Source organism: Coturnix japonica, chromosome Z, assembly GCF_001577835.2.
Source record: "Coturnix japonica isolate 7356 chromosome Z, Coturnix japonica 2.1, whole genome shotgun sequence".
Classification (NCBI taxonomy): Eukaryota; Metazoa; Chordata; class Aves; order Galliformes; family Phasianidae; genus Coturnix; species Coturnix japonica.
Genome location: NC_029547.1, coordinates 14,847,172 through 14,871,088, shown reverse-complemented (window position 1 = coordinate 14,871,088; position 23,917 = coordinate 14,847,172). Strand labels below are relative to the sequence as shown.

Genomic DNA, 23,917 nt, shown 5'->3' with positions numbered 1-23,917 from the left:
GAAGATAATGGAACAGGATCTCCTGGAAGACACATGGAAATGTAAATACACAAATAAGGAGATGGTCCTAGACAGTCAGCACAGCTTCATCAATATCATGACTGACCAGCCTGGTGGCCTTCTACGATGGAGTGACAACATTGGTGGACAAAGGAAGGGCAACTGAAATTGTCTGCTTGAATTTATGCAAGACCTTTTGCATGGTCCAACATCACATCAGTACCTCTAAATTGGAGAAACAGACATTTGAAGGGTGAACTATCCAGTGGATAAAGCATTTGTTTAGTAGTACAAGGGGCAATGGGCACAAACTGGAACACAGAAAGTTCCATAACTCCCATGAGGAAGAACTTATTTACTGTCAGAGTGACAGAACACTGGAACAATAGAGAGGTTGGGGAATCTACTTCCTCACATACAGTCCAATCTGGGCACATACCTGTGAAACCTACTGCAGGGAGCCTGCTTCAGAATAGGGGCTGGACTTGATGATGTCCAGAGGTCCCTTCCAACCCCTACATGTCATTAGTGATCACATCCTCAAGTTTGATGATGACAGTAAGCAGAGTGGTGCAGTTGATATGCTGGAAGGAATGGAAGCCATCCAGGGGGACCTGGACTACTTGAATGTGTACCAACGAGGTACATGAACCTAATGAGGTTCAACAAGACTGCGTGAAAGATGCCACACACAGACTGGGGCAAATCTTGATGAGAACAGAATGAGAAAAGAAATCATTGATAACATCCACTTGACCATGCCTATGCTGCTGGCTGCCCTCATATCTGCTGTGGACAACACTGAGCTCTTCCCAGAGTTTTCCAGGCTGGGGCTCCACTTCTGAGCTGTAGATGCTTATGTTCCCAGCTCCTTTACTGCCATTTGAAGCTATTTTGATTTCATCCTAGGGTCAGTCTTCATCTTCACAAAGCTGTAATTACCATGTGGAAATTACCAAGGATCTCTTACAGGGTGCAAATACAGCATGAGTACAAGACAGGTAAAGTTTCTGATTTGTACAGCAGCAGAAATTGAAAATCTACCACTTTTCACACATATATTTCAGAATATGTCATTAAATTCTGTATGTAGATACAGTAGTCAGTGTGGATTTGGGAGCTTGAATTCTTCCCCTTTTTGTTGTCTTGCCCACATGAGCCCACTTCAAAATGAGGAAAAGGAGATAATTCACCTTATACCCCTGCCCTGCCCTGCTCTGCTCAGCCCTCCTGAAAACCTGTGTTGGAAAGGAAAAAAAACAAAACAAAACAACATTCATGGAAATAGCCCGAAACACTGAGTGCTGCAAAGGTTTACTTTTCCCCATTCTCCAAAAGAATGATGAGAAGAGCAACTGAGAGATCAGACATCAGAGCTGTACCCTCAGTTCAGGCTAGCAGGTCAAAGAAATGAGCTGTGAAACACTAGGGCTTTATTTCATTGAGCCTGAAAATGAAGTTCCCTGGTTGATCCTTCACTAAGAGCTGTGCTGCCAACCATATCCCATGGAGTCCAAAGGGACTTTGAACACAGTGAGTTGCCAGAGTGGACTTGCTGTAACCCCTTTCTCCAGCTTGATGGTTTATTGCACTTGCAGGTTGCCTGAGGAGAAGTCTCCAATGGCTTCTTTAACCTTGATCTTAACAAGAGTATTAGGCAAGCCTAGCAGCTAAAACATGTGGCTTTAGGTTGGAAATTGTTTTAATCCTAAGGGGATTGTATATTTATTAGGAATTCCTCATATCTTTTATTCACTCTGCATCATACAGATCATTACATTTGCAAACTTAATTATCTTTATAATCCAGAGCTGCACTACATTTAATGAAACTGTTTTTAACATTTTTTCACTCTGGTAGAAGTCATGAAGCACAGCAATTAGGGCTCCATCCCGTGGGCAGAAAATTACTTTGGAAATTGATGCTTGAATTCCAAGCTTTAAATAGAATCACTTCTGGCCTTTTGAAATGGTTCACTAGGTACAGGGCTATCCGGCCATTAAGGTGTTAGGTGTTTAATTTAATTTTGTACATAGGTCAAGGGTGAGAAAGCAATTCAAAGCAGAGAGAAATGAACTGGAGTCCGTGGATATCAGGAAACTGATGGCTGAGTGATAGGAAAGGTGACACCTGCCCCTTCACTTCATCATCCCGAAGAATGGAGGAGCTGGACAGAAATAATAGAATCACAAAATCATAAGGATTGGAAAGTATCTCAGGAGATCAAAACCTCCTGCTAAAGCAGGTTCCCTACAGTAGGTTACACAGGAAAGCATCCAGGCATATTTTGAATATTCCTAGAGAAGGAGAATCCACAGCCTGACTGGGCAGCTTGTTCTAGAGCTCCATAAATGACAGTGAAGAATTTCTTCCCTCTGTTAGTCTGGAAACTCCTGTATTTTAATTTGTTCCCATTCCTCCTTGTGCTGTTGTTGGACACAATTGATAAGAGCCTGGTTCCACAGACTTGACTCCTGCCCTTTAGAGACTTGTAGCTGTTGATAAGATTCTCCCTCAGTCTTCTCTTGCCTAAGTTGAAGAGTCCCAAATCTCTCATCCTTTCCTCATAAGAGATGTTCGAGGATCCTAATAGTCTTTGTGAATCTCCACTGGACTCTCTCTAAAGGTTTCCTGTCTTTCTTGAGCTGAGTTGTGCCAAACTGGACAGTACTCTTGAAGTAGCTCCACCAGGGAAGAGTAGAGGAGGAGAATCACCTCACCTTGACCTGCTGGCTACACTCTTTTTAATGCGACACAGGGTACCATTGGCCTTCTTGGCCACAAGAGCACACTGCTGACTTATGGCCGACCTGATATTCCACAGAACATCCAGGTCTTTCTCTGCAGAACTCCTTTCCAGCAGGTCATCCCCTAACCTGTACTGATGCATGTGATTATTCCTCCCCAGGTGTAGGATTCTGCACTTGCCTTTGTTGAACTTCATCAGGTTCCTCTCTCCACCTCTCCAGTCAGTGCAGGTCTTGGCACAACATAGATCTCTGGTGTGTCAGCAACACCTCACAGCTTTGCATAATCATAAAACTTGCTGAGGGTGCACTCTATCCCTTCATCCAGATCACTGATTAAGTTATTAAACAAGACTGGACCCAGTACTGACACCTGATGATCACAGTTAGTTACAGGCCTTTAGAGTCTGCAGGCTTGATCACAACACCCTGAGCAATGTCAGTCAGCCTGTTCTCAGTCTACTTCACTGTCCACTCATCTATCTCACACTTCCTGAACTAACCCACAAGGATGTTATAAGAGCCAGATTCAAAAGTCTTTCTTGTGGTTCCCCCCTCATCTGCTCACCCGGTCATAACATCATTAAAGGCTGCCAGGTTGGTTAAGCATGATTTCCCCTCAGTGAATCCATTTTGACTACTCCTGATAACTTCTTTTCTTCCACTTACTTATAGATGATATCTAGAAAAAGTTGTTTCATCACCTTTACAGAGGTGGAGGTGAGGCTGACTGGCTTGTACTTTCCTACATCCTCCTTCATGTCCTTTTTGAAGACTGAAATGACATAGGTTTTCCCCAGCTCTTCAGGCATCTCTTCCATTCTCCGTGACCTATCAAAGATGATGGAGGGTGGCTAAACAAACAGTTCTGCTAGCTCCCTCAGCACTCTTGGGTGTATCCTATCAGGGCCCATGGATATGTGTGCTTCGAGTTTCTCTAGGCAATCTCTGACCAGATCCTTCTCAACTAAGATAAAGTATTCCTTTCCCAAGACCCTCTCTCTTCCCCAGGGTCTTATGTTCAGTCTTTAATAGTAAGACCAGTTACTCCTTGGACATGCTGTCCCTTGTGCTGGAAGATAGGGATAGGGCACAGAATAGGCCCTGCATAATCCATGAAGTGATGGTTTTGGACCTGCTCTGAAAGCTGGACACTCTTAAATCCATGGGTCTGGATGGACTGCACCCTAGAGTGCTGAGGGACTTAGCGGATGTGGTTGCCAAGCCACTCTCCATCATTCTTCGACAGTCCTGGCTAACCAGGGAGGTCTCAGGAGGTCTCAGAAGCTACTCCCAAGCTTCAGAATCTGTCAGGCCTGCACTACACAAAACTTCACTTGACTCCTTATTGAGCAGTTAGAGAAGTCATACTGTCATACAGTTCATAGAATCAGATAATACGTTGTGCTGGAATTGCTCACATGGACTGGTCCCATACAGGATTACCCAACATTCACATCAGATTTCTGAGAACTCCTCAGCCTGCCCCAAGGAATTACAATGCAAACTCCACCATCCTCTGCATACTCCACAATCTGTATCTAAAAGCTGTGATTCCATATTTGCCTTCTAATCATGTGACTATCTTCACAACATTCTATTAGTTGTTCTATTGAATACCACTTTTCAATGTCTTTTGATGATATACATTTAATTCATACACTTGCCCACACAGTTTTGCTTTCTTAGAGTGCTTCTTTGACCTTGAAGATCAAGATTTGAAGCACAATTCTGTGCTACATCCCTTTCGAGGAATTACTTAAGTCTTCTCTCTAATTAGCTTGGGCTCAGCTGCATGTTTAACTTATTCTGTTGAAGTCTCCATCACACTGTTAGTTGGCTGCAATCAATTAGCCCCACAAACAGTTTAGATGAGATGCATTTGCTCTGTGTTCAGCTGTTAGTTATGGGGCAATTAGCTGAGACAGGTTGTGCTGTGTCTTCCAGATCTGGATGTTACAACATGTTTAATAAAAGGCACACTTCCCCTAAGGCCATCGCATTTCTGCCTTCACAATATCCAGAGATATGCAGAACAAGGTGCGTAGGATCTGAGTGACCAATGACCTGCACACAAGATCCAGGATTTTTCATCATTTAGATGACATCCAAATCTCTGCTATCTGCTGGTGCAACTCTTGCCAACAGATACTCCTAGAGTCTCCCTTCCTGGGGAACTGGTCAAGACAGCGGCATCTGACATACCTTTTTTTTTTTTGCAGCCTTTGTTATACTCACATAGTTGAACCCTGCAATAACCTGAAGTACTGTTGTTTCCATTAGGAACCAGATTTGGATATGAACACTGTCAATTTCTCATTCTCGTTCGACAATTATTTTCTCTCCACTTCTAGCTTCTTTTTTGTTCTCTTGTCCTATTCTTCCTCTCTCACTTCATTCTATTGTGCTGGAAGAGAGAAAGTTTAAGGGAAAATTTTTATGTTGTTCCATAATATACTCCCTTTAAGCAGTTCCTTAACATCCTGCATCAGAGTCAGCCATACTGTGGAAATACTGACTCCCCAGAATTAGTAGTCTCCTTTTTTTCTCTAGCATTCATGCCTAGCTCTTCCTACCTCTTCCTCTAGAGAATCCAGATGCATCGCTCATTTCTTTAAGGCTAAAACAGTGCCTTGCACCTTTGCACTACCTCATCTGCAAATGTCAAGACAGAGTGACCACATTGTTCATACCAATCATGGGGAGCGTGTAATTAGAAAGGAACATTACCTCTCATCCTCACAGCATGAATGGTCTTCAGCCTGTTAAATGCAGCTAGCATACCGATTCCATTCTAAAATCTCATTAGTCCTGCTTACTATTCCCAACACTGCTAGGCAGTGTTTCATTACCATGCAAACAGCAAGAGCCTGTTTGGGAAGCCTTATCCAGGACATTGAAATGCATCTTTCATAAAAAACAATGCCAGTTGCCAGGAGTGGAAGTGACTACTGTTAACACTCTTCGGATCCTGTTGGGAAGTCTCTGTGTCATCCATCATGGTTTCTATTTAAAAATAGAAAATACTTTTCTTCCCTAGTGGCTTTGGATGCCAGCACAGTGGAAGCATCAGCTATTAACCAAATCACTGTGGTTCTCCATCCAGGGGATCCACATTCCACTGAATCCAGTGGAGGATTTTCATTATCTTCACTTAATTTTGGTCTATGTTTTCCGCCGGCCAAAGAAATCAGAATACTTTGTTTATTAGTGCTTGATATTAATTGCATAAGGACACACCGTAGGTTTATATTTAATAGCCTGCTGTAAAATCCTGCAGGTAATCTCATCCATTTCTTTCCTGGTACCTTCACAAATTTTTCTGTTTAGGTTTATCTTCTCTTACCACAGTAGTCCTATAAGCATCATCAGTGTAATTTTCTTCACATGTTTCTGTCTTTTAACAGACTTTACTTAGATGTTCCTCTTTTTTTTTTTTTTCTCTGTTAGCTACAACCCCAAAGATAAAATCCCAGCATCTAAATTCTGATGGAGCCCCATGTATTTTCAGTACTGACTTTAGTTAGTCTGGTCAAAAATGTCCGTTCATGCAGAGGAGGGGATTTTCAGATAAAACTATCTGACTGCCTTGAAAACTTTCTATTCTTCCTTGCTGCTGCTGGAAAGGAGTAGGGAGGGAGAAACTGGAGGAGGAGGAGTCTGTCTGCTGCTTTCAGTATTTTTTCGAACAAAGGTAGATATTTTCCTACAGAAAGAGTATTTTCTGACCACCTCAACACAATATATGGTGGCAACATCAATGACTATTAACTTTGGTGCTTGCTTCAGCTTTGCCTGTGATCACTCCACTGATAAATTAGCTCAATCAACTCTTATTTTTGTTAAAGCCCACTTAAAATTCTTGAGAATGTGCTGAAATTAATATACTGTTGTCCAGCTTGTTTTGCCCTGTGAAAACTTCAAAACCACGCAGAGTTGTTCATGAGTTTGGGCAGGATATTTTGAAACACTGTCAAGGTTTTTTACAAATGAAAAGCATCATTTCTCGCATCCTTCCCTGCACAGAAGTTGCGTATTATTTGTGTGATCTTATACCACTGTGCAGAAAATAGAATTTTTCAAGCTCTGCCATCACCACCCTCAGTAGTGCCATTACAGTCTTTATAATAATGCTGTTACCCAAACTTGCTTCTTTTTAACCAGATGAAAAAGCAGGCACCACTGATGCATTTTTAAGCAAATATCCAAGTGTCACGGGTTACACAAAGCCATGACACCAAGGTAAGACATATGGTGTGGGATAACATCTAAAGTACAATGTTCTGTACTGCTAGCCGTTTCATTGTTTAAATGGCCTTTCTTAAGCACTAAATAACTCCACATGACAAACTTAGGAAAGAGAAGAGCATAAAACAGAACAAATGCTTTCTTTCAGAAGCCTTAGAAATAATCCTCAGAGAGGGGTAGCTATGGTGAAATTGATTTCTGCCTGCGTGCTGGATGCATGTATTATCACCCATCTTCCAGCCTCTTCTTCTCAACTTCCACAATTTGGTTAATTATAGCAAAATACATTTCCATACATGTTGATTCTTTTATTCTATTTTAGTAGTAGATACAAGTATGCATTTTGGACTTTAAAAAAAAAAAAGCATTAAGACACGCAAAATTATTGGGTTCTCTGTGCATTATTGTTAAGTATAATATACAAGTATAAATACATAAATAGATCATCCCGCATCCAGTCCAACCTTGCACACTAAAAGAAAAAAGCAGATACAAAAGCTCTAGCCAATGAGTTCCTCTCCAGAGCAAAGAGGGGCTCTTAGAGTTCTCCAGTAAAGTAGGCACCACGGAATGCTATGAAATATTTCTACCATTTTTTATAAAAAATATAATACTCTGAAAAATGACAGGGCTTTCATGTGTACATTTTTATTTTGCTCTGAGTTAGGCCGAAAGCTTTAGAGACTGGAAGAGATCAACAGTAGTTATTAATAACATGCTTAACCTTTCAAAAACCAATATACACCTGTTTTATGTCAGAAAAGATAGAACCCACAGTGGCATGGATAAAAAATCAGCTGTAGTTTTCCAGGAAACTAGTGCAATCTGTTACTAACTTTGCCACTTACAATGGACTTGATCCAACCACGCTAATAAAAATCACTCATTACTTGAATGATCTTTAGAAATCTGTAATTTTTGTACTGTAATTTCATGCTGTCCTTTGGAGATGAATAAAGGAGTACCTTCCATTTTCAGGTCATTAGCATGTTTTATGTTTTCATATGCAAAATCCAGACTTTTTTTCCCCCCATATTTACTAATACCGGTGATTTTGAAAGGGGCAAGTTAGCATACTAAATAGCATACAAAAATACTGAAAAATTAAACCCATTTATGTGACTGTTTGTGCTCTTCACCTTCTTTATCACATGGTATCAATGTGCACCCAACCTCTCCCAAGGCCAACCATCTGTTTGCATTTTTCCATGTAAAACCCACCTTAAGAACTGTTTCTATTGCAATGAATGAGTCAGCATTTTCCCTTTAAAAAGAAAAAAAAAATTAAAAAAAAATTAAGAAATATCTTTTATTTTTGGCTGAAGGAAGAGGCTGTATTGTGTGAGTTTTTTGTTTGTTTGCTTTTGTTTCTTCTGCACACTTGGACCAAAAGAGAAATAGCAGTTACTAATAATTGCTCCCTGTGTTTCTATTTCTTAAGCCAGCTGCTGTCAAAGATACTGAGGAACCACTCAAACTGCAGGACCACAGCTGGCTCCGGTAGGGCTTCAAGGTGAGCTGATCATCTGCACTGGTTCTTTCCAGGCACTGTTTCTGACAAGTGAACATCTCCAGAATTCCACACACATATCAGCCACTTTAATAAAACATGACCGCTCATGCTGAGGTCAACAGATCAAGACTGTTGTAACAGCTCCAGATGGCTCACAGAGCCTTATTGGCTTCATTAATTCATTGATTCGGAGGCAGAAATATAAATGCTTTGCTAACGCAAACATTTAAGAAGCTGCCCCTCAAAATAAAGACAAGTTGGGAATGAGAATGGATGATACTAATTTATATCATCTTCAAAGGGCAGTAAGAAATCATAGCCAAAAGAAAACAAATCTCCAGAGTATTCCAGGAGGGAGTGTTGTGGGTTTGTTTTTTTTTTTTTTTCTTTCGTGTGAACAAATCATTGCAGTGATATTATTATAGTAGAGAAACTTGGAGCAGCTTCCCAAGGCCACAGTCCCAGCATGGAGGGTATCTAGTCTTATTCTACAATTCTATCCCTGATGGAGTGGCTGGGCACTCACCAGGCTGCCCAGGGCACTGGTTACAGCCCCAGGCTGCCAGAGTAGTACTAACAGTGTTTGGACAGCGCTCTCCATCACACCGTCTGATTTCCAGTGGTTCCATATGGGGCCAGGAGTCGGACTGAGTGATCCTTACTGAGGGTCCCTTCAACTTGAGATATTCTATGATTCTATGATTGTAGCCAGGGAAGCTATTCGGAGCCCTGGGGCTGCACTGAGAACGAGTCAGCCGATGTCCCCACTGCCATCCCAGCAGCAATGTGGGACTTTTGGGCCAAGACCTCGCGTTGGCACTGAGGGGAGATGGTGACACGGCCCAGCCGGCGACAAAGGCGAATTCTGGGACAGGAAAGAAGGAGCCGCGGCTGCAGAGCACGGCAACAGCTGGGCGCTCCGCCGGCGGTCAGGGCCCGGCCGGGGAGGGGCAGCGGGCGGGGGCGAGGCGGCGAGGCACGGGGCGGCACGGGGCGGCACGGGGCGGCGCCGGGCGGGCGGGGCCGGGCCGGGGCCAGGCGGGCTGGAACGAGCTGTTGCGGCGGCAGTAGGAGAGCGGTCGGGGTACGGCGGCGGCATGGCTTCGTCGCAAGGCAAGAACGAACCGCGGTTCGCCGACTGGATGGCAGCTCTGCCCGACAGCATCCGCAGCACCCCGCTCACCAACCTGGCCATCCCAGGTAGGGCCGCCCCTGCCTTCTCCCCGCTCCGCCGCGAACAGGTGGGCCGCCGCCCGCCCTCTGCCCCTCGCGGCCGCGGGGGGGAAATGGCGGCGGGGCTCGGGGGCTGCTGCTGCCTCGGGGGCGGCCCGGGCGGTCCGCGTCCCCCTGGGCTGGAGCCGGAGCGGGAACCGCCGCCGCGGGGAGCGGCGCCGTGCGGGGCGGTTCGGCAGTGCTCGGCGCCGGGCATCCCGGCGGGCGGTGCGGGGCCGTGTCCCGAGCGCTCCGTCCCGGCCGTACCACCGGCACGCGGCCCGAGCGCTCCGGCGACGACCTTCTCACTCTCGGACTTTGTGTATTTGATTATTAGTATTATTTTCCAGCGAGGCGCAGGCTGCGAGTTGACCTAGGCGAGGCGCTGGGTGGCCCCGGTTGGGTGGGTTGGGTGGCCCCGGTGCCCACCGGGCTCCGCAGGCGCTGAGGTTGCGCTCGTGTCTCTCGAGCTCCGCCGGGGGAGACGTCCACTTCTCGCAAGTTTTGCCCAGCAGCTCCTTGTGCTGCAGCGATTTGTAACACCAGTCAAAGACCGGTTTAAATCAATCGCGGCGGTTTGCTAGAACGTGTCTTCTGCAGTTATTTTGTTCAGACTTAAGCCTGCTCTTTTAAAATAAAGTGCTTTGCTTTCATAGTCTCTTGCGGCTGATGCAAGCCGTGGCTCATCTTTTACGTGCTACACTGTGTTTTTTGCTGTTGGTTGGATATACTGTACGTAAAACTGCGTTCCCTCATCACTGTAGGAAACCCAGTGTCTGTAATTATTATGTCAAATCCTGTTGGAGTTATTAAAAGCTTTTGGTGTTAATAACTCTTCCTTGCAAGATGCAGAATGTTCCCATAGAATACTGTCTGTGAGGAGAAATGAGTTGGTCTGCAATTCACTGGGTCTTTACAAGTTAAATGTATTGTTTTAGAGTCTTTTTCTTGTTTTTCACTGAACTTGTGTGAAATAGCTTGTGAAGTGGATCAGTGCTCACTGGTTTCTTTGGCTGAGGCTTTTGGGGGGCATCTCTTAATGTGCACTCACATCCCTTTAGTAGAATACAGGACAGGTTTCCACAGAGCACTTTTATCAGAGCTTTGGTGCAGATTAGGCAGTGATAACAGTCTTTCAGACGTTTTACTGACATGTCTGAATATTTTTTGTTTATCTAAATAATCCCCTACAGACCCACTTAATGCCAGCGTTAAGCAATGGGCACGTTCTGCAGCCCTGAAGTGCAAAGTGACCCCTTAAATCGGCAGAAGGGCTTTTTTTTCACATAATAGTAAAGTACGCAGTCTTGCTTTTCATGAAATTATCTTCAAAACTTCTTTAACTTCAGTGACATACAGGGAAGACCTCTGGAATATGCTTTTCTGATGACATAAACTGGTGTAAACTCTATTTGTTTTTCTGTTTTCTTTTTAAAATGACAGTTTAGGTAAGTAGAGCTGTATGGGGATAGGGGAAATAGATTGGTCTGTCATGGAGCACAGGCACACAGGCTCTGTGGGCATAGTTGTAGGTAAAGTAAACCTGCCTTCTTGTAGTAGATTGTTAATATGTTTAAAATGCAGCATGAAAGTGTACAGTGTTGGGGCAAAAGGGGTGGGATTCTTTTAATCCTTCCAGATGAAATAATGATTTAAAGTTTGTTTGCAAGTTTCTTTCCATATGACCAAAGCTGAACGTTAGTGTTGTGTGCATGTAATAAGCACTGCTTCCCGAGTTGCTGATGTAAGAAATGTGTAGAATCAGAAATTTATTAAATCAAATCTCTTAGTCTTAACATAGGACTTTTAAACTGTTTTGCAAACTAATATTTCCAAATTTTCAATTATTGTAGTAATGCAGTCATATAACAATTTCTGTATCTTGTAAATAGAATTTTCTTTATTATTTTTTTTTCCTATAACAAAGGAAATTAACAGTAAATGATTTTATTTTATTTTGAGCAGGATATAAACTTTCCTTGCAGTAATAGTAATATTGTCTTTGAACTTAACTCAGTTGTATGGAATTCAGTTTAGAATCCAATGCACATGTGCAAGAAACCAGCTGTTAGCTTGAGAATATCGGAATGAATTTTCCAAGTGGATGTATCACCACTGATCCAACACAGAGGATATTCCATTACATTATGGAAAATGATGTTGTTCTACATTGTCCTAAATGTTCTACTTGTTCTAGTCATTGGTACATTCCTCATTGTTTAGAAGGTGTGCCTGGAAGTGAGACAATGCACTGTGCCTGTTGCAGAAGAGAGACACAAAATACATGGCATTGTGTCATGATGGTATGTAAGCAGTAGTACTAAAGTGTTCACATAATGTTTAAAAACATTATAGATCATATGTGATCTGTTTTTATTTACTGGTCAGTTGTTAAACTTAAATTCTTGCTTCCATGTGCTGGGTTTTGTCAGTATCCTAGCATATTCATTCCACCTGTGTAGTTCTCTGCAGCTCAGGCCAAGTGTTTTTCTAAAGAGAGGGAATCCAGTAGAGAAGTCACAGCTCTCTAGTACAATGTGTGCCAGCTTTGTCAGTCAAACTTTTCCATTTGGATTTCTTCCAAGTATGAGAATGGCTCCTTATACCATGATGTTTTCTTCTTCATCCATGCTAGCTTCTATCTGTGTTGTTACATACTGCAAATGGCAGGTTTTCCTCAAGTGCAAAATACCAGTAATAACTAATAGCATACCCTCTGTGGAAACAATTAAATCTTTTTCAACCAGAAAATAATACCATTCATGTTTAATCTTCTATTGCTCTCACAGTTAGAAAAATGAAGGAGTATATTCAGTCCAAGGTTTGTCTGCTAGTGCTTTAAACTCCTTATGTGAGACTGCGAGTTGCTGGTTGACTGTTTGACACAGTCTCTCATGGTACTTATTAAGGTGTAGTTTTTTTGAATGGATGCACCTATTTGACCAGAATAAGAAACTGTTTTATGTAGATAATTTAGGCTTACCGAACTGAAGTTTTTGAGCCTGCAAATTGTGGATAGAACATGAGTGTAGAGTGTATTCCATTGCACTGGTGCTCTCCTTTTAATCTGGATTCCCGACGTAAGCTGTGTGCAGTGCAGTAAAATAGGCATCAGTAGGCAGCATTTCCTCATGAACTGACCCACTTAGATCAATTAACTTATTCATATTGGCAGTCTGTACATAAGCATCTAGTTTTGAGTCTGCGTTTTATATAAATTATGTATATATTACCTTTCCCCCTAGTCCTGATTTTCCAAGCATCTGGGAAAGCCTTTACAAATAATTTAAAATGGAAGAAAGTGCTTTCCTCTCCAAGTAACAAATCTTTCTACCAAAGTTATGGTTAGCCTGCAGTCAGTTATATCAGTAATTCTGATGTTCTAGGGACATGTATAAAATCCTCTGAATGAATCTGACACCCCAAGCACCCTGTGAGTGTTTCGTTCTGAGTGCTGAGACTCTGTTGTTTCATGTTTTTGTGCTTTATTTGAGTAGGTGAAACCTTTGGCCACAGTGTGTGCTCTTGTTGTCTGAAGATTCACTATAAGAAATGCAATTTCCAGTAAAAATTATTTTCACTTATTACCAGCTTGGCAGCTATGTTTGCTTAATATAGTTCCTTAGAAGGAATGCACAAGATCTGAATAGCATCTTTTGTTTCTCAGATAGGATTTATTTTTTTTTTTTTCTCTTTTGACCTATAAAGTTCTTTGTACATTGGCCAGAAAGCAATTACTAGATACAGCAGAGCTAATGTTGGCTCATTTTAAATGAGAAGGAGCTTTTGGCAGGTGGAATTCTTTACTTTTTATTGTGCTATCCATATTTGGAAAGAGGCTCAAAGATCTCCCACCATCATCATACTTTAAAAAAATAAAAAAAATAAAAAAAGCAGAACCTCACAGAAAATTACCATAGAGAAAGAGATGGTGTCTGTTGGTGCCAAAGATTTTCAGTAAATATATATACAATGTATATAAGGTATAGCAAATGGTACCAAGAGACTTGGGTAAAAACATTTTCAGTGTTGCAGTTGCAGTATTTTGGCCATTTTCTGAATGACAGCACTGAAGAAGTAACATAATGACTTTTTTCTAGTAATGCTTTAAATTTCTTCCATTGTAATACCTTGCAGATGTTTGAGTGATTACTTCTTGGGCAGATAGTTCTCACTCTCAGCCCTACAGAGAACTTCTTCATCTTTAAATAGGCTAAAAATACTTCCTGTTAGTTGCATGCATATGCAACATTTTCATTTTTAAATGCTATTAGAGATTAGAGAGCTCTTTAATTTTGAGTCTGAAAAGCTGATGAATTGCATGTTCTTAGTGTGAAGAGGGATGTATCTAGGAAGTGATTGAAGGCTGCTACATGCTTATTTGTCCACCAGTGGTCAAGTACCTTTGCTTTTCTTTCCTGGATCTTTGTTCAAAATAGTTTCTGCTTTGTACTGTGAACTGATATTGCAGGTAGCCTTACAAGTAAGCTGATGAAGCAGGTTGCCCACCTAGCTTTTTGCCTACATATAAACAGCTGGAAGAACTGTTTCATTTTCCAGCACGTCCTGGATTCTGTCACTGCCCTTCTGCCTGAAATAAGTGCTTTACGCTTTATTTTCTGGTCTGAAAATGAGTATCTTTACATATATTCCTGACTTTTCCTTTGTTAGCTGATTTCTTAAGTGATGATCTTCTTTTATCTTCCCTACCCATAAAATAACCTCTCACTAGCCTTGCACATGCTAACGTTATTTCCAGCCCTTTCAGAAGCACTTCTCTGACATGATTTCTGTAGCATTCACCGTTACTTCTCCATGCCAGGATGTGTTTCTAGTGTGCAGAGACTGAGACTGTGGTTTCTCTTACCCCCATGCAATTCAGGTCCTTCAGCTGCTTGCCTGTGTATTTGGAGGAATGACTTGAAATCACTTTTTCTTGGTTTTCCCAGTAGGAGCTTCTTATTTAATACAGCATTCTTCATCCCTTGGTCTCTTCAGTGTAGTACCTACAGAGCTGGCTTCTTCTCTTGCCTTCCTAGTATCCCACTATGCTGGCAGGTGCGGCAGGGGAAATGGCTGCATTGCCATCTGGAATTATTCCCTTCTTTCCACCTCGCTGCATTTGTTTCATTTCATCTCTTGGCTGGAAACTTACTGTTCTGTAATTGCATCAGGACAGCCCTTACCCTGTATCAAATTTTAAACTCTGCAAATGTTTTATTTTTGGTAACTTTTGGCAGTTAATATGTTGCAACTTGTACTGAGTCTTCCAGGTGAAATGATACTTACTTTACAGGTGCTCAGATGCACTCAAACATGAAAGTAATTAAAAATACAAGTTCAAAGCAGGCCATGTTATGAAAACACAACTTTGAGTTGAGGGTTTATCCCTTACAACTCTTAATGTACTTAAAACTTCAGTATCTTGTACTGCTCTGTGTATAGAGATTAACTAAAATTTTAGCTATGTAATTAGACATTGACTATTTTATGTCTATTAAATACTTTTGAAATTCAGTAGATGGGCTTAGGTTTAACAGTTCTGCTTTTCAAACCATTTCCAGCTGCTGTTTCCAGGGACAGTAACATCTATTCCCACCTGTACTCATTCAGAAGAGCTTTCTCAATCTATCCTTCTGGACAAAATATCTAGCATACAGATAAATGAAAATGTAATGCACTAGGTGAACAACTGGTTGATTGGTCAGGTTCAGATGGCTAGAATAAATGAGGTTACATCAGGCTGGCAGCTAGTCACTAGTGGGGTTTTGACTAGCTCTATTTTAGGGACATTTTAGTTCTCTGAAGTTTTCATAATGATTGGATGGAGAACTCAGATGTATACTAAGTAAGTTTGGGTTTGGCACCAGGTTGAGAGGAGCCTTTTGGGCAGAGAGGCCTTGCAGAGACTGAAGGGCTGGGCAGCCACCAACCACAGGAAGTTCAAGGAGAGCAAGTGCCGGATTCTGCGCCTGAGTCAGGGCAGTTCTGGATATATGTACAGACTGAGGATTGAGACCTTAGAGTGCAGCCCCGTGGGGAGGGATCTGGGCATTCTGGTTGGCAGCATGTTGAATCTGAGTCAGCAGTGTGCCCTGGCAGCCTAGAAGGCCAACCATACCCTGGGGTGCACCATGCCCAGCACTGCCAGTGGGTGAAGGGGGACCTTGTCCCCTCTGCTTTGCGCCGTGCAGCCTTACCTCCAGCACTGGGTGCAGATTGGGCACCACAATGTTAGAAGGGCATAAAACTAATTGAGAAGATTCAAATGAGATATATGAAGGTGGTGAAGGTTCCTAGAGGGTGAAGAGAGTGAGGCACTGCTGAGGTTCCTTGATTTGTTGGGCCCAGAGCAAGCTGAGGGGAGACCTCCTGGTAGACTTGGAACAGGCTGCCCCGGGGCTGTGAGCACAGCCTTCAGCTGCTAGAGTTTAAGAAGTGTCTGTGCAGTGCTCTAAGATGCAGTTTGGGCAACCCTGGTTTGAGCCAGGGTTAGACTTGATCCTTGTGGATCCCTTCCAACTCAGGTTATGGTTCTGTGGTCATCCTACCTTCAAGGTGGGAACAAATTGAAGTGCTATGTTTGTGACAGCTTGTATGGTCCTTACAGTACAGTTTGTGAGGCACTGCAAATAATATAATTTGGTAGAAGGTTGATTCAAAATCTGAAAATTTGGCTTTCAATTTAAGCTTTTGCAAAGTTGAATGTTTTTTCATTTACCTACTGTAGCATGTGTTGGTTACATCTTTTTGTATTATTTTGAACATCTGTAGAGTGAGAAGTAATAACTGTAAGGAAGTACTGAAATGTTGGAGTAAATCAATATAAACAGATGCACTGAAACACTTTTTTTGCCTTCTCAAGTAGCCATCAGAAATTGGAATTACTAGTGGTTTCCTCAGGAGGATTTCAATGATAAATAATTTGCATTTATTTTCATGCATATAAATTGTTTATGTTTGCTCAGCAAGACCAACTGAGGTCATATTTCACATATTTGTAGCAGGGTTTGGTTTCATTATTGAGAAGTAATAGTTTTTGCTGAGGACTGGTAGAATAACGTGGAGCTCTGAAATAATTTTTTAAACTATTTTCAGTAAAAATATAAAATTGCAATTGATAATAACAATAATAGTAACTGCTCACTGAGTTGTCACTTGTCCAAAATGTGTGTGGCTGGGGATTTTTTTCCCTAGGAGATAAGCATCTGGCAAACAGGAGGACTTTAGTGCTGGAAGGTGCTGAGTGCCTCAGCTCCCATAGGATGGAATGGGTCTTCCACCAGCTCAGGCCCAATTGTTCTGAAGGGATTGTGGTGTTTCTAATATAGCAAAATGTCATATCAACTGTTAAAGTTGTTTCTCTTGGGAAGAAATGTAATACATTGGGGTTTTTTTCCTCTTAAAAAGCAGAAAAAGAACATTTTTATTTATTTATTTTTTTCTGACTAGATCAAATCTCAGTCATGGTTTTCACTATGATCTGATTTAGCAGAATCACTAGAATAGTTTTCTGATCCATTGCCAACTTTTAAAATGCTTCTGTTTCTATTAAATAATGCTTAATCTTTCATCTGTTAGCTTGCATACCTCATGCTTAAGTGCGTCATTTTAGTGCATCACCTGTCAAATAAAGCATTTCAGAATATCTGGAAAAGGAGAAAGGAAGGGAACAACAGATACCCTTAGCAGTGGTTCCAATTTTGGCTCCCCTCTGTCTGTGACACTTAAGATGTCTCAGCTGATTGGAGGTGTATGACATGAGGTATAAAAGTGAAAACCTATCGAGGAAGTTTATTGGATTATAAATTTTGCTACTTATTTGAAAACCCAGGATAAAGGGCAGTGAGCTAACCTGACCTTTAAGTAACTTCTGTAGGCTTTTTTCCTCCCAGTTTTTAAATCAAAGCTAAACATATTGAGACAAGTAGTATAAATCCTGCTTTACCTTGTTGTGGTGTTGTCATCCAGAATGTATTAATGTTTGTTGTTGGATTTTTTTTTTTTTTTTAATCTTATTAAACATTTGGCAAGCGCTTATATTTTGGCAGGCATGCAACTTGTGTTTATAACTATGGAAGGTTACTAAATTGGGACTTAAGTGAGAATATTTAATATGTGAGTTATGTATAGCGCTGTGTGATCAGTCTGTTGGTCTACATCTTAAATAACATCTTAAATAAAAATGTTTTAGTGAGTTTCAGACTTTCCAGAGCTGGATGATGTGTTCAGAAGATGTACCAACCAGAGAACAACAGGAACTGTCTTCTGAGGTTTCATTCATATGTCTACTGTTAAAGGATAGAAATGATACAGAAAAAAGGTTCATTTTTTTTTACTAGCTCTGAAGCCACTCCAAAGCTGCTCTTTTTCTAGCATAAGCTATGGCTACTGATCTCAAGACAAACATGGTATTGAGGTTGGCCTTGTTTTTAGGGAAAGAGATTAATTATGAATTGTCCTCCATGTGATATGGAGTAATTCACTGACCCCCTAGACAATGCTGTGGGAGAAAGGCTGTTTATTTGTTTACTCGCAAACTGCAAATCAGTGCTCTGGAGTAATCTGGGGCTGTTCTAAGCTGTTCTTGAAATTCCTCAAGAAGGGGGAGGAGAGAGCATCGTAGAAGCTATGATCTGACTTGGGCATTAAGTAGCAAATGCTGTGGTTAGGTGGCATTCATTTTCCTAGTCTCCATTTGCACTAAGTGCTGTTTGGGATTTCCAATGTTGGATCCCCAGAACCTCTGATCTGCTGATATGTTCTAGAAGTTGCCATGCTCGCTGCCTGTATGTAATGGGCATCTGCCCATAATGCCAGAGTCAGCTATATATTTGTTTGGTCAACACATTCAAGTTCATTTGAGTATGTGGATTTAAATCTGGAATTCTCTGTTTCAGGAAATGGTTTTGTTTTGTTTCTTTTTTTCTTATTAATACTACAACATTTTCCCCAAGTCATCTTACCATCATTGAGTCCAACCCTTCTGCTAAATACAGGTCACACAGGTAGGTGTCCAAATGGGTCCTGAATATCTCCATAGAAAGAGACTCCACAACCTCTCTGGACAGACTTTTCCAGTGCCCCATTGCACTTACTGTAAAGAACCTTTTTCCACATGGTTTTTATGGAACTTTCTATGTTCAAGTATTAGGCTATTACTCCTTGTCCTCTTGCTATGCAGCACCGAGAAGAGCCTGGTCTCATCCATTTGCATCCCACCTCCCTTTAGTTATTTATAAACATTTATCAGATACCACCTCAGTCTTTTTCTGAGGCTGAGAAGAGCCAGGTTACTCAGTCAATCATTCCTCATAAAGGACATGCTCCAGATGGTTTATCATCTTTGTGGCCCTCTTCTGGACTTCTAGGAGATCCCTGACTTTGCTGAGCTGGGGAGCCAAGAGCTGGACACAGTAGTGTAAATGTGGCCTCACCGGAGCAGAATAAAGGGCAAGGATTGCTTCCCTTGACCTGCTGATCATGCTTTTTATAATGCACCCAACTATAGCATTGGTTGTCTTGACTACAAGGACATACTGCTAGCTCATCGCTGACCTGATGTCCACTAGGACATCCAGGTCCTTCTTTGCAGTTTTCCTCTCCAGCAGTTTAGCCCCTAACCTGCACTGATGCATGCAGTTATTCATCCTCAGGTATTTAAACCTCATCAGGTTCCTCCCTGTCCAACTCTCTGGTCTGTCCAGGTGTTGTTGAACGGTAGCACAGCCATCTGGTGTGTTGGCCACTCCCCCCAGCTTTGTATCATGAAGAAACTTGCTGACGGTAGATTCTGTCTCATCATCCAGGTCATTGATGAAGATGTTGAACAAGATTGGACCCAGCACCAGCCCCTAGAAACACTGCTAGTTACAGACCTCTAACCAGCCTCTGTGCCACTAATGACAACTCTGTGCTCTGCCAGTCAGCCAGTTCTCAGTCCACCTCACTGTCTACTCACCTGTCCCATATTTCGTAAGTTTCATAACAAGGGTGTTGAGGGCAGTGGTGTCAAACACCTTGCTGAATTCAAGGTAGACAACATCCACTGCTGTCTTCCCATCTACCCAGCCAGTGCTGACATCATTAAATGCTACTAGGTTGGTCAAGCATGATTTACTCTTGGTGAATCCACTTTGACTGCTCCTGATAACCACCTTCCAATTGCTTGGAGAGAGTATCTGGAAGAGGTTGTTCCATCACCTTTCCAAGGACAGAGGTGAGGCTGGCTGGCCTGTAGTTTCCTGGATTCTCCTTGTTGTCCTTTTTGAAGACTGAAGTGACACTGACTATCCTTCAGTCTTCAGACACCTCTCCCATTCAGCAAGACCTTTCACTGATGATAGAGAGTGAGCCAGAGTCACCTCTACCATCTCCCTCAGTACACATGGATGCTTCTGATCGGGTCCCGTGGATTTGTTTGCATTGATTTTGCTAGACGGTCTCTTTTGCTCACTTTGATCTGTAAAACATTGCTTGGTTGGAGTTTTGACTTAATGCTCTTATGGTGCAGAGTTGATAACCTTTAGTCTTTCCAGTAGGACAGGTTGTCCCAAATGGATCTTGTTTGTGCTAGAAGCAGTTAGTGCATGTATTTTAACGTTCCAGTCATACTTCAGGGCTTATCTAGTAGTGCAGGCTTTTATAGCAAGAGGGAGTTGGACTCGTGCCTCTAGCTAAGTGTTATTTAGGACATTTGCCTAGTGAGTGTTTTGAGAAACATATTTTATAAGTTGACAATAAATAAGGAGGAACCAAGCCAACCTCAGTAGCTCTTGGATGTAGCTGCCTTAAAGGGGAAACAAGCCAAAGGACACTGTGAAGGACATGAAGAGCGCACGTATAAATGAATAGTGCTGTTTCTTCTTGGTAAGAAGAAGGAATCCCTTTGAAAACCGCAGTGTGGAATATGGGGGAAAAATAGGTATTTCTAAAGCCATTTTCTGATTGGAAACAACCTGAGTGTGAACAATGAATTGTTAGAGAGCTTAGGATGATATGGTGGTGGTACTGAAGAGGAATGGTCTGATTTTTTTTTTTTTATTCAGTTATGCATGCTAATCTTGTTACATCTTTCTGGTCTGCAGAGATTGGAACAACTAAGATGCTCAATCTGGTCCATCTTAAAATTTAAATTCCTAGCTTTCTTGTTGTATATTGTATACACCACAAAATTATTATGGTTTCCCTACAGACTCCATCCTTTACAAAATCAGGAGCAGTCCCTGTTACTGAAAAGTGACATCAGCATTAGGGGAGCCTTACTGGTATGTGGAGAAAAAGCAAGGATACTGCTGTTATGTGGTGTGGGATGCAGAGGTGGAAATCTAAGACTGGGATGAGAACTGCTCTGTCAAATGATACCAAATATGCAGTTAGCTTAGCGAACTGATTTTGCCATCTTCCATGTGCTTTGCCAGGACAAGGGCTCAGGAAACTGATGAGGATAAAGGGATATTCCCACCATGCATACCTGTACTTAATTACTCTTCTAACCTGTGGATTTCATGAACCAGAAGACTGCATTCACATTATTATGTTGTATAACCCTTTATGGACTTCTCAATGTCCCTTTAGGCTGTCAATAAAGCTGGATCTGACTCTTTCCCTATTCCCCTTTGCCATTGGAGAATGCGGGGTTTTCAGGGCCATGAGTAGAAGGCAGAGACAGGAGAATTATCTGAGACAAGACAGCTTTTTTTTCCTTGCTTCTGGAACTGCCTAGGTTTCTTACACCAAGTAGGTGCTGTATAAAGCAACAGAAGGTGTTATGTTTGTTTTTCCAGTGCTCAGTGTCTTCTGGCTGTCTGCAGTTCACATAAATAAGTGTTTCCTTGCTTTTGAGGAGGAATGTATCTTTCTCAGTCTCATGCATTTTGCCAACTACCCTTGAGGAACTGATGTGTATGGTGGCCTCTTTCCAGTCCAGTCTGATTCTCAAATAAGTCTTCAGGCAAAAATAAGCCTCTGGTGTAATGTTCAGAATAGGATTTTATCTTATTTTGCCAATTGTTTCCCCATATGTATCAAGAAAGAATTTCTTAGTCTTCAAGCCATCTTTGTCATTGTGAAATATCTTGAATTTTATCAGAGAGAAAGAGAGGACATGATATGTTTTGTTGTCATTTTAAGTGTTTAATAATAAGTGCTTTCATATTTTGAGAGGTATACAGAAGTGCTGATCAGCAAACTTAATGCATTGAAAACAGCTTCTGAGTTAAGTGAGAAGTAATGCCTTTTCCTTTAAAAATTATACAGTTTTACAGGTTGGACATTCAGAAAAATTGTTTTCTGAAAGAGTCATTGGGTGCTTGAACGGGCTGCCCAGGCAGGTGGAGGAATCGCTGTCCCTGGAGGTGTTCAAGAAAGGTTTGGATATTGTACTGAGGGGCATGGTTTAGGGATGATTGGGATAGATGGTCTTGGAGGTCTTTTCCAACCTTGGCTATTCTGTGATTCCAGAGGGAGGTGTGAAATGAGGTTTGTTAAAGAGGTCTTATAGTCAAAGACATACTTAAATGTAGTCTGAAAGAAATGCAACCTGGACAGTATGTCCATCTCCATAGCTTCAGTACTAAGCAGACTGTAAGGAATTCATATCCTCTATTATGACAGGGTTTTTTCCACACTTCCTGGAGCCAGAAAACTAAATGGGTTGCTTGAAATGGAGAACTGAAGCAGAAGCAGGAAATAAACCCACTCATAGATAATGATGTAGTTACTTAGTCTTTGAACTATGCTTTTTTTTCTTGAGGAGTGTTACATTCTAAAGTAGTTATGGTCTGCTCTGATATTGAACTACAGCTGTATTAGAGGGCAAATTAGGTATCTGAAGCTTCTTATTACATCTGACATGCTGCTGGTGCCTTGTATGTGAGACTTGTTTGTGCTCTGTCACATGAGCGAGGACAGGAAGTATTTCTGGCAGGAAGCAAACAGTTCATCAGAGGGCTGGATGACCAAGAGTGGTGGTAGGTGCACCACCTGTCTCTTAAGGGTCACTGGAGGAGAAGACCAGCCCCAGGCAAGTAGTTGGAAGCAGGTTAGAGTGTGAGCTGTGTAGCTGAGGTTTCCAGACTTATTTGAAAAGCAAACGAAGCAAAGTAGCCTCAACGAAATGGGAAGTTTCACAGAATCACAGAATGACCCGGGTTGGAAGGGACCTCAAGGATCATGTAGTTCAAACCCCCCTGCCTAGCAGGGCCACCAAACATACGCCTTTACTAGATCAGGTTGCCCAGGGCCCGGGCGCCCCGTCAACCTGGTCTTAGAACACCTCCAAGGACGGGCATCCACAACCTCCTGGGCAGCCTGTTCCAGGGCCTAACCATCTCTCCTAGTAACGAAACTCCCCCTAACATCCAACCTAAATCTTCCTTCTTTTAACTTAAAACCATTTCCCCTAGTCCTGCTATTATCAGCCTTTTCGAAGAGTTTACTCCCCTCCTGGGAGTAAGTTCCCTTTAAGGTATGAAAGGCTGCAATGAGGTCACCCCAAACCTTCTCTTCTCCAGGCTGAACAACACCCAACTCCCTCAGCCTGTCCTCATAGGGAGGTGCTCCAGCCCCCTGATCATCTTTGTGGCCCTCCTCTGGACCCTTTCAAAATCTCCATATCTTTTTTGTACTGAGGGCTCCACACCTGACACAGTACTCCAGATGGGGCCTCACAAGAGCAGAGTAGAGAGGGACAATCACCTCCCTATCGCGGCTGACCACCCCTCTCCTGATGGAGCCCAGGAACCCATTTGCTTTCGCGGCTGCCAGAGCGCACTGCTGGCTCATGTTAAGTTTCTCATCTATCAGGACCCGTAGGTCTTTCTCTGCCGAGCTGCTCTCAAGGACAACGCCTCCCAGCCTGTACAGGTGCCTGGGGTTCTTCCGGCCCAAGTGCAAAACCTTGCACTTTGCCTGTTGAAGACCTCATTAGGTTCACCTGAGCCCAGCTTTCCATCCTGTCAAGGTCCCTCTGAAATGGCACTCAGCTTGGTGTCATCAGGAAACTTGCTGAGGGTGCACTCCATTCCCCATCGATGTCATTAATAAAGAGTTTAAAGAGCACCAGTTCCAAGACAGACCCTTGAGGGACAACCGCTCATTACGGCCTCCACCTGGACAATAGAGCCATTGACCACCATCCTCTGTCTGCGGCCTTTCAACCAATTGCTTATCCATCTTCATAGTTTCATAGTTTCGT

The 23,917-nt window shown here is 42.3% G+C and overlaps 1 protein-coding gene across 1 annotated transcript in view; it reads left to right on the top strand.

Moving 5' to 3' along the window:
• The first annotated feature begins 9,529 nt into the window (after positions 1 to 9,529).
• Positions 9,530 to 23,917, top strand: part of PLCXD3 (phosphatidylinositol specific phospholipase C X domain containing 3) — an 85,373-nt gene continuing 70,985 nt past the window's right edge. The window contains exon 1 of the mRNA XM_015848691.2: positions 9,530 to 9,708. Coding sequence (XP_015704177.1) covers positions 9,606 to 9,708 — 103 coding nt within the window. The 5' untranslated portion in view covers positions 9,530 to 9,605. The remainder of the gene's footprint in view (positions 9,709 to 23,917) is intronic.